The sequence below is a fragment of the Jaculus jaculus genome, chromosome 1, assembly GCF_020740685.1.
Source record: "Jaculus jaculus isolate mJacJac1 chromosome 1, mJacJac1.mat.Y.cur, whole genome shotgun sequence".
NCBI classification, from domain to species: domain Eukaryota; kingdom Metazoa; phylum Chordata; class Mammalia; order Rodentia; family Dipodidae; genus Jaculus; species Jaculus jaculus.
In genome coordinates this window covers 339,849,940-339,863,675 of record NC_059102.1, presented here as the reverse complement: position 1 = coordinate 339,863,675, position 13,736 = coordinate 339,849,940, and the positions used below count along the sequence as shown (strand labels likewise).

The 13,736-nt window shown below is 41.1% G+C and overlaps 1 protein-coding gene across 1 annotated transcript in view; it reads right to left on the bottom strand.

The window, feature by feature from the left end:
- Positions 1–11,056, bottom strand: part of Rrp15 (ribosomal RNA processing 15 homolog) — a 50,218-nt gene extending 39,162 nt beyond the window's left edge. Inside the window, exon 1 of the mRNA XM_045130192.1 lies at positions 10,889–11,056. Within this exon, the coding sequence (XP_044986127.1) occupies positions 10,889–11,033 (145 nt within the window). The 5' untranslated portion in view covers positions 11,034–11,056. The remainder of the gene's footprint in view (positions 1–10,888) is intronic.
- Between the last annotated feature and the right edge of the window lie 2,680 nt (positions 11,057–13,736).

The window sequence follows — 13,736 nt, the reverse complement described above, 5'->3', positions numbered from 1 at the left end:
ATGACTGTATACACACTGCATACATAACTAATAAAAACATCCAATAAATAAAAAAACTACCTCAAGCTCTGAGCAATAATAAAATCTTTCTGAAACTTAAAAAAATATTTTTACTTACTTATTTGAGTGGGGCAGACACACAGATGCATTTTGTACATTTGGTTTTATGTGGGTACTGGGAAATCGAACCTGGGCCATCAGACTTTGCTAGCAAGTGCCTTGCCTATTTCTTAATAAAGAGAATTTTTCAAGTATAAACTGACTCAGCACAAATGAAATTTGGAGCCTAGTATGCATTCTACAGAATGGGTTGATTTCAGAAATCTGCATACATGTAACTCTAGAGTTTGATATACAAAAACTGTCCTCAGTATTAGAATGGCATCTCACTTTTCCCAAACAAAGGCTAGAGGCACTTTGGTTAGCATGGTAGGAACCTTACTGTTTGGTCCCAGCTTCAGGAACACCATGGACAGCACAGTAGGATCCTGAAGGGACCACACAGCAGCACCTGGGCGGGTAGCATTCCTCAAGATGTACCTGCTAGGACCCTGAGGAACAAAGTCTTGTAATGCAGTCAGCAGAAGAGCAAGCTCTAATACCACATGTGCCAGTCCTGGGAGTCAGCAGCACCACAAACACTAATCACACAATTATTATAAAAACTGCTTTCTTTAGCAAACAGTTGTAAAAAGACACAATGGCTTACACATTTATGAGAATAGATACTATCTCAGAGATTAAAGGCAGGAAAATCTTCACCAGCTCCTCATACAATGTTCGCAGTGCAATACTGACATCTAGTGTTTTGTAGTTTTCATAAACAAGCCAGGGTTCATATCAGACTCTTAACTGCAGTACAGGCAGACATTATGCGAGATTACGTAAGTCACTTCCACCACTCACCTCTGAAGCCTTACCTGGCTTTCTTTAGGGTGATTACAACAAAGGTACTATGGAGACACAAAAGGTCTGTAAAGTTTAACACATTTTATTTTATTTTATTTTATATGACCTGCACTCAACCTACCAATAAAAAGAATTCCAGAAGAATTTGTAAAAGTCATGGTCTTTATTTTACTGTTTTCTTAAAGAAGCTCTGGCTTTTAGTGCAGATTTTGCTGCCAATAAAAATGATGATATTTTGAATGGATAAATTAAAAATACCAAAATGATGAAATCTGCCATCAACTAAACATTGGGATGTACTTGTCCACCACCTAAGATTCTACTAGAAGAAGCAGAAGGAAGAATTGGTTTTTGAGATTTAATTGTATCCTAAGTTGAGATTTATTTTTTAATTTTTCACTAACCTATCTTTAACAGCTGAAAATAAGTATATAGATTCAGTTGTGTAAACATGGTTAGAAATCACCAAGCATGCAAAAATTCTCTTGTATTGCTATGCTATTTGAAACATTTCTACATGTTACATTAAAAGTCTGGAAATCAAGAAGAACTACTAGGGGAAACATCTAAAATAATGAAAAAAGTTCCAATCAGGGCACTGTCACATTACAGCTAATCACAAACCACCAGTCAGTGGCTTCTGAGTGTTTCAAATATTTTGCATGACTGAGGAACTGATTTCTCACTTTAATTGTAATGATCATAAGTAGCCAGACATGACTAACTACAGTCTACCCCCCCCCCAAAAGCAGGCTGCTCCAGACCTCTAAGGTCCTCAGGCAGACCTTATTTCTCATTTGCTGCCTCTCCACAAACCATCACCCACCTTTCAAAGGTTCTACTTACCTGTTCCTGAGCCCAGATGAAACGAGTTGCTGGAAGTAAAGAAAGCATTTTTAAGCCTATAGAACTACAGGACTGTGACAACCCAACCTCTTAAAAAATGCACAGCCCCCATTATTTCTGAATACCCATCAATGATGGAGAAGGGAAAAAAGAAACCCTAACTCTAGGACTGGAGAGATGGCTTATAAGTTAAGGTGCTTGCCTGCAAAGCCTAAGGACCCAAGTTTGATTCCTCAGTGCCCATGTAAGCCAGAATCACGAAGTGGTGCATGTGTCTGGAGTTCTTTTGCAGTAGCTGAAGGCCCTGATGCACCCATTCCCTCTTTCTCTTTTTCTCATAAGTAAGTAAGCAAGCAAGTAAATAAATAAATAGAGACCCCAACTCTAGGTTTCTCTGCCTGAGGAACTGAACAGTTTAGTAGGGTAGGTTAAAAAGAAAAAGCAATAAAATTTGTGTTCTAAGTAAAAAAAAAAAGCAATGAAGAAAGGGGGAAAGGCATACAGGAGGGTTTAGGGAAAGTTTACAAGGAATAAATTCAAGTTGTTGGAATAATTCAAGTTGTTTCTTAAAAGGCAAAGCAAGAATTTGAATGACAAGGAAAGAAGTCAAGAATTTAGATTCTATAACCAGGACCAATTTATTACAGGGCAAAGGTCAGCGCCTACAACCAATTCATACTAGATCTGCATCAATGCTTTATGTGACAATAAAAATTATTGTTGTAATCAGATTGGTGGCATTCCAAGCAAGCCAAAAGAAGAAAGTGTGAAACAACACTGGCAACTTTAAATGATGAAATACTGAGAAATGACAAGTTCAGATGGGCAGATTTGAAGACTGGACTATAAGGTTTCATAACAAATCTGACATATGGTCTAAGAAATAAAACATACATCAACCTCAAAATTAAAACCAAGTCATTTCAACATCCCATGCTACAGGTGTGAGCTTCCAGTAAGAGGCCAACTGCCAGTGGTTTTTCCTCCTAGCATTATTTTCTTCCTAGCATTATTTTAGGTCCTTCCTTCTTTCCACGAGATTCAGATTTTCTCTTAAAACATAAATACCACTTAGGAGATTTGGGCGATTGGATAACCTTGAGTTAACTTACTTCACATTTTTGGAATTTACCCTAAACTGAAATAGGCTCTCTCAAAAAACTTGAGTAAGAGGAGTGAGAAGGTGGTTAAGAGTGAGGACACATAAGGCAGGCTACTGGGCTCAATCTCAACTCAAGCACTAAACCAAGAGACCTCTTCCAAGCCGGCTAAGCAGGAGGGAGCAGCACCTACTTCACTGGGCCTTCGTGATAACCAAATGATCTAGTAAACATAACATTCTTTTAAAGCAGCCTAGACTATGTTAAGTACCACTACCATGTGGCATCCCCCCCCCAATACACACACACTCACACACTCACTCAGAGTGAGAGAGAGACAGACAGACAGACCCTGGGAGTGCCTGATGTGGCTGTGGTGGAGGAACAAAGAAAAGCACTCCCTGTTATCTGTAATCTCTGGTACATGGGTGAGGTGATGGATGAGTAAGAAGCTTTATATGACACAGTGGGAAAAAGGCTCGGTGGTTAAAGGCACTTGCTCACAAAGCCTGATGGACTGGGCTCAATTCCTCAGTACCCACATAAAGCCACACTCAAAGTGACACATACATCGTCCATAGTCAAACACACACACACACTCATTCTCTTTCCCCCTCCCTCCCCCTCCCTCCCTCCCTCTCTCTCTCTCTCTCTCTCTCTCCCCTTCCCACCCCTCCTTCCTCCTATACCCCTTTCAAATAAAATATAGTAATTTTTTTAAAAGAAGTTTTATATGAGCAAGCCAAAAGGTCCAACTCAGATGACAGAAGCAGGCAGACTGGCATTCTTTCCTGACTATTACTTTCCAACATCATAATCTTAGGCAATTGAACCCTCTGTGCTTCAGGTTCTTTATTAATAAGATGTGTATGAATACTGAGGTTCTTTATTAATAAGATGTGGATGAATACTGCACCTACCTCACTAGGTTGTTAGGAAAATAAACGAGGTACACATAAATTGTACTCAGCTCAGACTTGGTGCACTTATTTAGCAAGAACTTTAGTAAGGAAATAATACTCAATGATCAGAGCAAAGATTAAAATAATGAGATAGTGGGGGACCCAGCAAAGAAATGATAACAAGCTTTTTATTTCAATATTTTCATTATTTATTTTCAAGCAGAGAGACAGAGGGAGAAAGGAGGGTGAAGAGAGCAAAAGAACGCAAGAAAGAGGGAGAGAATGGGTATGCGAGGGCCTCATCACTGCAAACAAACTCCACACACATGTGCCACATTGTGCATCTGGCTTTAACTGAGTACTAGGGACTCAAACCCCAGCTGTCAGGCTCTGCAAGCAAGCATCTTTAACCACTGAACCATCTCTCCAGTCCTACAGAAGGTTTTATTTAAATGGATGGCAAAATCTGCAAGGAAAGAAATCAATTATAATAAAATAATTCTGCCCAAGTCACTGGCTATAGAGAGTGCCAGGTAATCACATGTGCTGCCTTTTACTACAAGTGACCAATGTTCCTGTCCCACAACTTTTCAAGGCAGAGCTCAGTAGATGTTAGCATATTTCTGGTGCACTGCCTTTTCACAACACTTCTATGAGATGAGATGATGTTCTTATTCCATTTACACACATGATACCGGATCTTGAACACTTCAAACACCCCCAAGTCACAAAGCTAGCAGGGAAGACTGATCACACTTTCTAATTTCTAAAGCACTACAAAGTTTTAAATCAGATTAAGTGCCACCTATTTGAAAACTCGACTTATTAATGCTGGAGTCATTCAGTGATGCTTTTAATAGTTGAACAAAGCCTGAGTAAAAATGAATTTCTGTAAGTCTCACTTACCTGGAAAAATCCATTCCCTATCTTCATTCTGATTGTATCTAAGCACACACACACCCCTCTCACCTTGCCACTCTCTCTCTGATTCTGCCTAAGCACGATACCCCTCACCAAGAAAAGCTGTACGGCTACTGCCCCCGTCCAACTGTAAATCACACGTGCTGCTCATGCCACATGGTCTTTCCTGACAGCTACTGCTAAATTCAGAATATTAAAAATTGATGCTTTACAACTTTTAAAACGCACTGATTTTGAAAAACTGAAGTCATTCCAAGTTTCCATGAAAATAGACAAAAATATACACAAGTGCTACCATGGGACAGCACTGACAGATGGAGTTACATGAGCTATCTGGACAAGCCAATGCAGATACAGCCTGAAATCATGTGTTTCCTGAGTCTGTCCTATAAACAGCTAAGCCACTCACACATGGCCATGCTACACTTCATTTCTTAGGCATATCCTTTTACTATTTTAAGTAACTTGAATGATGAAGCAAGCTACAGGCTACATACAGTTTGATGAAAAGAACATCTACCTGCTAAGTTATTATGTCATAAATACAGCTTTGTAGTTTATCAAGAATGAAGGGTATCTCTTAGGACCTTCTAACTGGATTGTTATCAAGTCGTGTGTTACCAATAGATGGCCATTTCCCACATACATGACCAAAACAATTCAGGCCTTTTCACTATCTAGAATCCTGACATTACCAACAGTCTTATTATGTTATAGACATATCACATTCTATGAGGGAGGGGTCAATCACATTCAGACAATAGGTAAAGACCAAGGTTTTTCTCATGTGGCTTGATTTACTGACTACAGAAGCTTTCCTCACAAGGATACAAGCTTAAGAGTCTAGTTAGCAGTGTGTCTAGACCTCGTACAATCAATCAATTCAACACACCTGAGCAGTTCAAGTGTAACTGAGATATACAGGCTCCTTCCTTCCCTATTTATACCTTATATGAACATTAACTGCTTTTATCATCTCCCAAAGCTCACCTGCAGTAACTTTCTGACTAGGGAAACTTCTGGGGTTTTGTTAAAACTACAAACTTAAGAACCAACATCCAGTTAATACTCTGGGCAGTTCGAGGACAACTCAGGCAGGGGTGCTGTCCTCCCCTTTATACTGCCTGAAACTCATAGTAAGTAAGACAACGCCTGAGGCCAGTCTATAACGTCAGCTACTCAGGAGGATGTGGCAGGAAGAATACAAGTTCAAGGCACACCTGGACAAAAAGGTGTGTTCACAGACCAGCCTGAATGTCTCAAAATAAAACATAAAAGGAGAGATGAGATATGACTCCATGGCAGAGCACTTGCCTCGAATGCCCAAGGCCCCATATTCCATCAAAAACAAAGAACCATTTAGATTGACATGTTTACCTCCCACATCTCTGGTTCTTGAGTGCCTGCCATTTAGTTATTTAGTTATGGTCACAATTCAAATCTTTCTGCAAAGTAGTACAACTTACCAAACATTTGATGAGTTATTTTGTCATCATTAAGTTTACACTACATATAATTTAATTTTAGCTCCAGTGAAATCTGGTTTATGAGAAAACAGTTAAAAAAAATTACATCAAGAGATTTTTTTTCCATTTCAAGATACCAAATGGTATAATACCAAAGTGAAACATTCCTGCACAGCAAAAGAAACTTCACCAGACCAAAGAAACTATCAATAGAAAGGGAGATAATCCTTGCCAGCTGTACATCTGACAGAAAGTATCTAGAATATATAACAAATTCAAACAATTAAACACCAAGATATAAATAATCCTAGTCAATAATGAACAAATGACTTGCATAGACATTTTTCAAATAAGGAAGTACAAATGACCAATAAACATAAAAATGCACAAAACTATCAAGGAAAAACCAAATCAAAATACAATGAGACTCCTCTCATTCCAGTCAGAATGGCTATCATTAAAATAAAAACCACAAATGCTGGTGAGGATGGGAGGGGTAGGGAACCCTACTGTTGGTGGAGACATGGAGACAGGCACAATGGCATAGGCCTATAATACCAGTAATCAAAAGGCTGAGGCACAAAGATGAAGAATTCTGGGCCATTCCTGGAAACGTATGGAGTTTGAGGTCAGCCAGGCTGGGCTCATGAACCTGTGTCTCCAAAACAAAAACAAAGAGGGGGGGAAAAAAAAAAAGGAAGGGAAGGAATGGAGTAAAGGAAAGAAAAGAAGAAGGGGGGAAGGAAGGAAGGGAAGGGGGAAAAGAAAAGGAAAAAAAACTACTGCTTATGGAAAGGTAAAAATATAAATATAGTTAATTGAGAAATCTATCAAAGTTCCTCAAAAAATTAAAAATTCAACTACCATATGATCATGTATGTTATTTCTGGATGATACCCATAGGATCAAAGTCAGCTTACTACAAAGACACCAGCATGCCCATATCACAGCACTATTCACAACTAATTACAGTCAGCTAAGTGCCCATCAAGACTGAATGAATAAAGAAATATGGATTTACATAGCTGGCATGATGGTGCAAGTCGTTAGTCCTAGCATTCAGGAGGCAGAGGTAGGAGAATCACCATGAGTTCAAGGCCCCTCTGAGACTACATAGTGAATTCCAGGTCAGCCTGAGCTGGACTGAAAAAAAAAAAGAAATATGGATTTACAAACAATAGTTTTATTTAGACATAAAGAACAAAGTTATGTCATTTGTAGGGAAATGGGTGGAACTGGAGCACACCATGTTAAGTGGAATAAGGAGAATAAGAAAGACGAATATTGCACATTCTTTCAGATATGGAACCTGGGAAGGGAACAGAGGGTGGCTTAGGCAGGCGGCAGAGGTAGTAGCATGAAAGTACATTACATCACTTATGAAAATGTGGTGGAACTCTCCTCCAGGTCTCCTGGCCTTTCCCTTCTCGAAACCATAGTAGCTACCTGCAGGAAACACTCACAGGATTGGGCCCACCTTCCCTTCTGGATGGAGGGGAAAAGGGAAGGAGGGAGGGTGGACTCATCAGGCAGGGCAGACAGCTGTTCTGAACAGCCCTGATGCTGCACAAGAGGCTCACAGTTTCCCAAATGTGAGTGGTCTAGAATTCCTCGGGGAAGACAGGCTTCAATGGTGTGGTGCTGCTCAGGTAAGTAACCCAAATTAAACCTCCTACTTCACCAGGCTAGACTTGAGTGGATCTTTCCTCTGGTCTGTCCTGGGTACCCTATCCAGGGTGAACAGACGTCCGTTCACCTCTCCAGGAAGTTAGCACAGCAGAAAAATGCCACAATGAAATCCACTACTTTGTATAATTAATAAACTCTTCAAACAGGCAATGAATAAATGGCTACTGAATACTAAACCATACATCAGGCCATATGCTAATCTTTGAGACACAGCTGTGACCAAAGGTAAGGATTTTGTCCTCACAGAAGCTACAAACTTTCTGCAAAAATGTATTTAAAGAGTTATGTCCTCCTAAAAGCACATTTTTCTAACTTACTTTTACAATATGTCAAATCATATTAAAACCAAAAGATGAAAAATAATGTTCAAAACACATTAGTTATACCTGTGCTCTTTGTAAAGTGTTATGTCGCTAAAGGAATCTGCTTCAAATGTCAAGGCCCTACCATCTTCATGATCCTGTTAAAAATTAAATGCCTCTAATTCAGCTTACTAACAAAACTGACAAAATTTAACACGCCTGTAACTTACACAGGTTGTCAAAGGCCTTCTTAGAGTTCTTGACCTCTGCAGCTTTACAGAATCATTGAGAACTTGTAACAACGGTTCCACCATGCCACATGTGTACAACTATCTAAACTAGAAAACCCATTTCTATGATCTAGAGACAAAATGACTTCATAAGAGGAAAAGAGCAATTTCTTGTATTATATAACAAATTCTGAGTTAAACCTTTACTACTGAATTAAGACAATGAAGGGTCCTTTTTTATTATTTGTTTTATCTCTATCACAGAGATAGCCTAAATGATGAAAGGAAACCTGGATGGAGACAGCTAAACTAAAACCTAACAGATAGAGAAGAGATGCTGAAAGGCTGAAACTTCAACAGTAGCAAAACAGAAGTAGTTAGGAATGGGGAGAGCATACACTAGGTTCAAAAGATTAGCAGCGAGGGATGGAGATGTGGTGCAGCAGTTAAAGGTGTTTGCTTGCAAAGCCTGACAGTCCAGTTTCAATTCCCCAGAGTCTACACAAAGCCAGATGCACAAGTGGCACATGTGTCTGAAGTTCATTTGCAGTGGCAAGAGGCACTGGCATGCCCAGTTTCTCCCCCACCCCTGTCTCTCATAAATAAGTAAAAATAAATTAATTAAAATAAAAACTACCTACTCAAAATATTATGACCTTTATAGTCTAGGAAAGGACAAATAAAACTTCCTGAGAAGCAGTGTCAGATCACAGAAGCTGTATATGCAAAATGTTACTAGTTCAAAAGTGGACGCAGCTGACCTTGTATTCGTGGGCTTTATATCTGCAAGTTCACCCATTTGGTAAAATTTCTTTGTAAACCCAATACCACAAGTCATGCACTTTCAGTCATCCACAGAGGTGCTCCATCCTCGCCATTACGGATATGAACCATGACCTTGATCACCATCTTTTAATAATACTCAATACAGTGTATTGCAGGCCTGTGTTAATAACTGTCTTCCTTGAAGCTTTAATCCCAGGGAAAGAATTCATTCATGCTGTATGTTTTCTACATACAATGGGTTACTGTAACACACAACAGAATACAACTGTTCACTGAACTGAATAATTAGGTTTCCATATTATCCAAGACCCTTCTTAATACACGATGTAACTGATCTATAAAAGAGCTTGAGAAACTAATTAAAAGTATTTTAAATACAGTATTTAAAATAATATATTCAGAAGAACATTGCCCACTTGGAATTACCCAGTACTAGAATAATTAAATCCATTTTGTACCCAAATTTCTAAGTAACACTTACATTTTGCTCCAAATATAATGGTGTATTGGTGTATCCCCCCCCCTTGGATAACAATGTTTAAAGTGTATTAAAGAAAATATCAAATCAGAAGATCTAATTCCTGTTCAACAGTTGGTTGTATTTCAGAGTTGATACAAAAGGTCCAGAAACTCCATTACAGGGGTATACATGATGGCTCATAAAGATGGCAGAGAACAGCTATTAGTAGGGAGGGAGCAGCTGAAAGCTTCCCCAGATCGTGCAAAGGATTATGTGCAAGGCTGTGAGGAGGGAAACCAGTACATTGTTGTGAGCAAACGAAGTGATCAGATAAAAATCAGGAAACATGGGTGCCCACTAAGCAAATGGGTAGAGACTGGTAAGTAGGAAATACAGAACCGCGTGAAATTCCTTCTAACTTAAGAACCTGTTGTCAAGGGTGATAAGCAGCAAGGCAAAGGTCCATCATGGTTGGAGGCCTCAAAATACATCCTTCCTTTTTCATATCTAAGAGGAATTGTTATCAGAGGTTCCTTTTGTTTATTCCCACCTTTCCCAGCTACTCTTCATTTACCATCTACTATCTGTTCTCTATGTCCCAAACACTCGCACCCACCCAATTGACAGGACTCAAAGTCAGCACGCCATCCTTTCCTCTTACTGCTCTTTTGGCCTTCTGTCCTCGCTCCGAGACCTGTTCCATCCCTATAATTTATTTATTTATTTATTTGCTTATTTATTTACTTATTTTGGTTTTTCGAGGTAGGGTCTCACTCTGGCTCAGGCTGACCTGGAACTCACTATGTAGTCTTAGGGTGGCCTCGAACTCTCGGCGATCCTCCTACCTCTGCCTCCCTAGTGCTGGGATTAAAGGCGTGCGCCACCACGCGCGGCGGCTCCCGTAATTTCAAATACAACCCCGTCTTGCCACGCTCGGCTTCTGCTAGGTTTCCCTGCAGCAGGGGCAGGCCACAGTGACTGAAAGTGCCTGGTGCGACGAGGTGGGCTGCAGAGGGAGCCCGCAGGTTCAAAGCGCGCTTGGCAACCGCCGACGGCCCAGGTTCGAGTCCCCTAGTACCCACGTCAAGCCAGAGTCCCTGGAGTACCCATTCAGTCGTCCTCATCCTCAAAAAAAAATACTTTTAATAAGTAAAAAACGTGGAAACACAGAATTACAGATGAGAACGAGCTTCAGGGACGGCGCTCTGCAGCCCCGCTCCGGGCACCTCCGCCGAACTTCTCTTCCCGGCCGCCCCAGCGCAACCCAGGGACGTTACCTTCGCTGTCAGACGCGCCTTTGGCCTCGTCTCCCGGCGCCCGCTCGACAGACCTGGCCGCCGCTTTCATCTTTTTCTTCCTCTTCAGAGAATGTTTCGACTTCTTCCCCGCGCTCGCACGTGAGTCCTCAGCGGCCGCGGCCATTTTCTTCCGTCCACTCACGGGAAGCGCCGTTGGGAAGTGGGCCGGGTGGCAACCGCGGCACGCTCGGCTTCTAGTTCCGGGCTCACAAAGTTCCGCGCGGTGCTCGCGGGCAGTTCCGGCGGGGCTGCGCCTGCAGGAGGCTTCGTGTCGGCGTCGGATCGGCGCCACCGCGACGAGCGGCTCGCGGCCTGCGCCCGGGACCGGCTCCGAGACCCGACGCCACATCCTGCTGACCGGCCCCAGGGCGCCGCAGTCGTCGTCTGCCTAAGTCCTCGGCGGGCTCTAGTCTTCCTCTTGTTAAAACCAGCCATGGGGCTTTAACGTTCTGGAAGGAATGGCGGAACAGTGGACCGACAGAATACAAGCGCTGACAGTTAATTATCGAGACAGGAAAACAAGCCACTTTGTGTTTTGTGGACATTCCCAAAGATTCGTGTTTCGCAAGCAGTGATTCTTGCTTTTTAATATGGTAGTTATTTTTTAAAAAAAAGAAAGAAATGAAAAGAAAGAGGAAATGTGAACCTTCATTCCGATGTATTTTGGTTGATCTATTTAGGAAATCCTACGAATATGTTTAAAAAAAGAAACAGGAAATATGGCATTGCAGAAACAGTTTAGGAACAGATCAGATTTCAGCATAAACCTTTTGAAGTATTCGATTATGGCCACAAAAAAAGGTGTACCCAAGAAGAATGTCTTAGGAAACTGCTGACACGCAGTCTCTGACCATTCATATTTACTTTTGTTTTAGCCTAATTTTTACACCAAGAGTTCCAAAGTTAGGGAAACACTGAAGATAACTGTAGAGAAGACAGCCAAGTAAGAGAGAAACGTTATTTCAGTGGTACAAGCAAAGAGATGCTCATGCACACGGAGCATGGAGCTAGTCCAACAATAATGTGCTAGGTAACACCTGGCGATGAAGAGAGGAGGTAATGGTTTGTACTGTGAACTTACTTATTTTTTTGCTTTGTATATTTGGTGATTCTGGGGATTAAGCTGATAGGCTCGCTCATGCTGCACCAGCCACAGCCACAGCCCGTCCCCCAACCACCACCCCCTTCCCCTCCCCCCAGGTAAGGCCTAACCCAGACTGACCTGGAATTGACTATGTCTGTAGTCTGACAGTGGCCCGGAATTCTCAGCAGTCCTCCTACCTCTGCCTCCTGAGTGCTGGGATTAAAGCTGTGCGCCGCCACCTCCCGCTCCCCTTTTTAATTTTACTTTTGAGACAGGAATCTCAATAAGTTTACTCAGGAAACACCTTGAAATTACATTTCTCCTACCTCAGCCTCTTAAATAGCTAAGATTATAGTCCTATGCCTTTAAATCCAGTCTTTACATATTAATATAATAAGTTATATATAAGTATTGTGGCGGGTTTTGTTGCAATTTAAGATGTTGCTTGGAAACACAAATAGTCAACTTGCTTATACATTGAAATTTCCTCTTTTGTATGTGTGAGATATCTGTGTGTGTGTGCACGCACGCGCAGTGTTTGTATGTGTGTGGCTTTGCATACGGAGGACAGAAATCAATGTCAGGCATCTTCCTCCATCACTCCCTCCTTGTTTTTATTGACACAGAGATTAGCACTGAGATTAGGGTTCATCTTTTCAGCTCCACTACCTAGCTCTTAAGCCCTGGGGATCCTGTGCCTCTGCCTTCCCAGCCCTGGAATTACAAGCAGGTGCTGCCCTGCCACAACTCTTATGTGGGTGCTGGGATGAAAACTAAGGCCCTTCATGCCTGCACAGCAAGAACTTTATACACAGAACAATTTTCCCAGACCCCAGTTGTTCTTCCTTAACAATAAATAAAATAGACTTCAGGTTTTTAATCCAGAAATAGATTACTGCTATGTGGGGAATATGTTCCTTTAATCTTCATAATAGACCAGTGAGCTAGTTACTGTTATTGTCCCTATTTTATAAATGACGGAAGTAAGGCTGACAAAAAAAGTTTCAAAACTACCCAGCTAATAATCGGTAGAATCATATTCAAAGAAAAGGCCTCCCTTTCAGAGTTTGTTCAACCATTGAAATGCACTGCTTACAGATATTGTTGTTACACTTAAGTACTTAGAAAGCATAGAATAATTATAAGCAATGGAAATTTCTGGTAAGCACTGGAATTCATAAATTATAATTATTTAATTCAATTTATTTGGGAGAGAGGCAGAGAAAGAGGCAGAGAGAGAGAATACACCAGATCCTCTAGCCACTGCAAATGAACTCCAGATGCATGCGCCACCTTGTGCATCTGTCTTATGTGGGTACTGGGGAATCAAACCTTGGTCCTTAGGCTCTGCAGGCAAGTGCCTTAATTGCTAAGCCACCTCTCCAGCCCTGGAATTCACAAAATAGAAAACAATTTTTGTCCTGACAATGATTCAAAATAATTGAAAAGATCCAAACAGCATATCCAATGTGTGGTAGAAATAATTTAAATCACCCAGATTCTTATATATAAAAAGTTTATAAACAAATTTCTGTGCTGGTTATCCACTTATTGCCTCTGAGCTTCAAATGCACTCTTGGCTACTCTGTAAAAACGTAGCAGGGCTCTTTAAATACTTTTCCTTTACCCACCAGTCAAGTTCTAAGCTTTGCCAATAGAGGACACTAGAGGGCACTCTTAAGGAAAAGGGTCTTCTTCCTACTCAAGGGCTTCTCTCTGCAAAGCCAGTTGGAAATTGTTCAG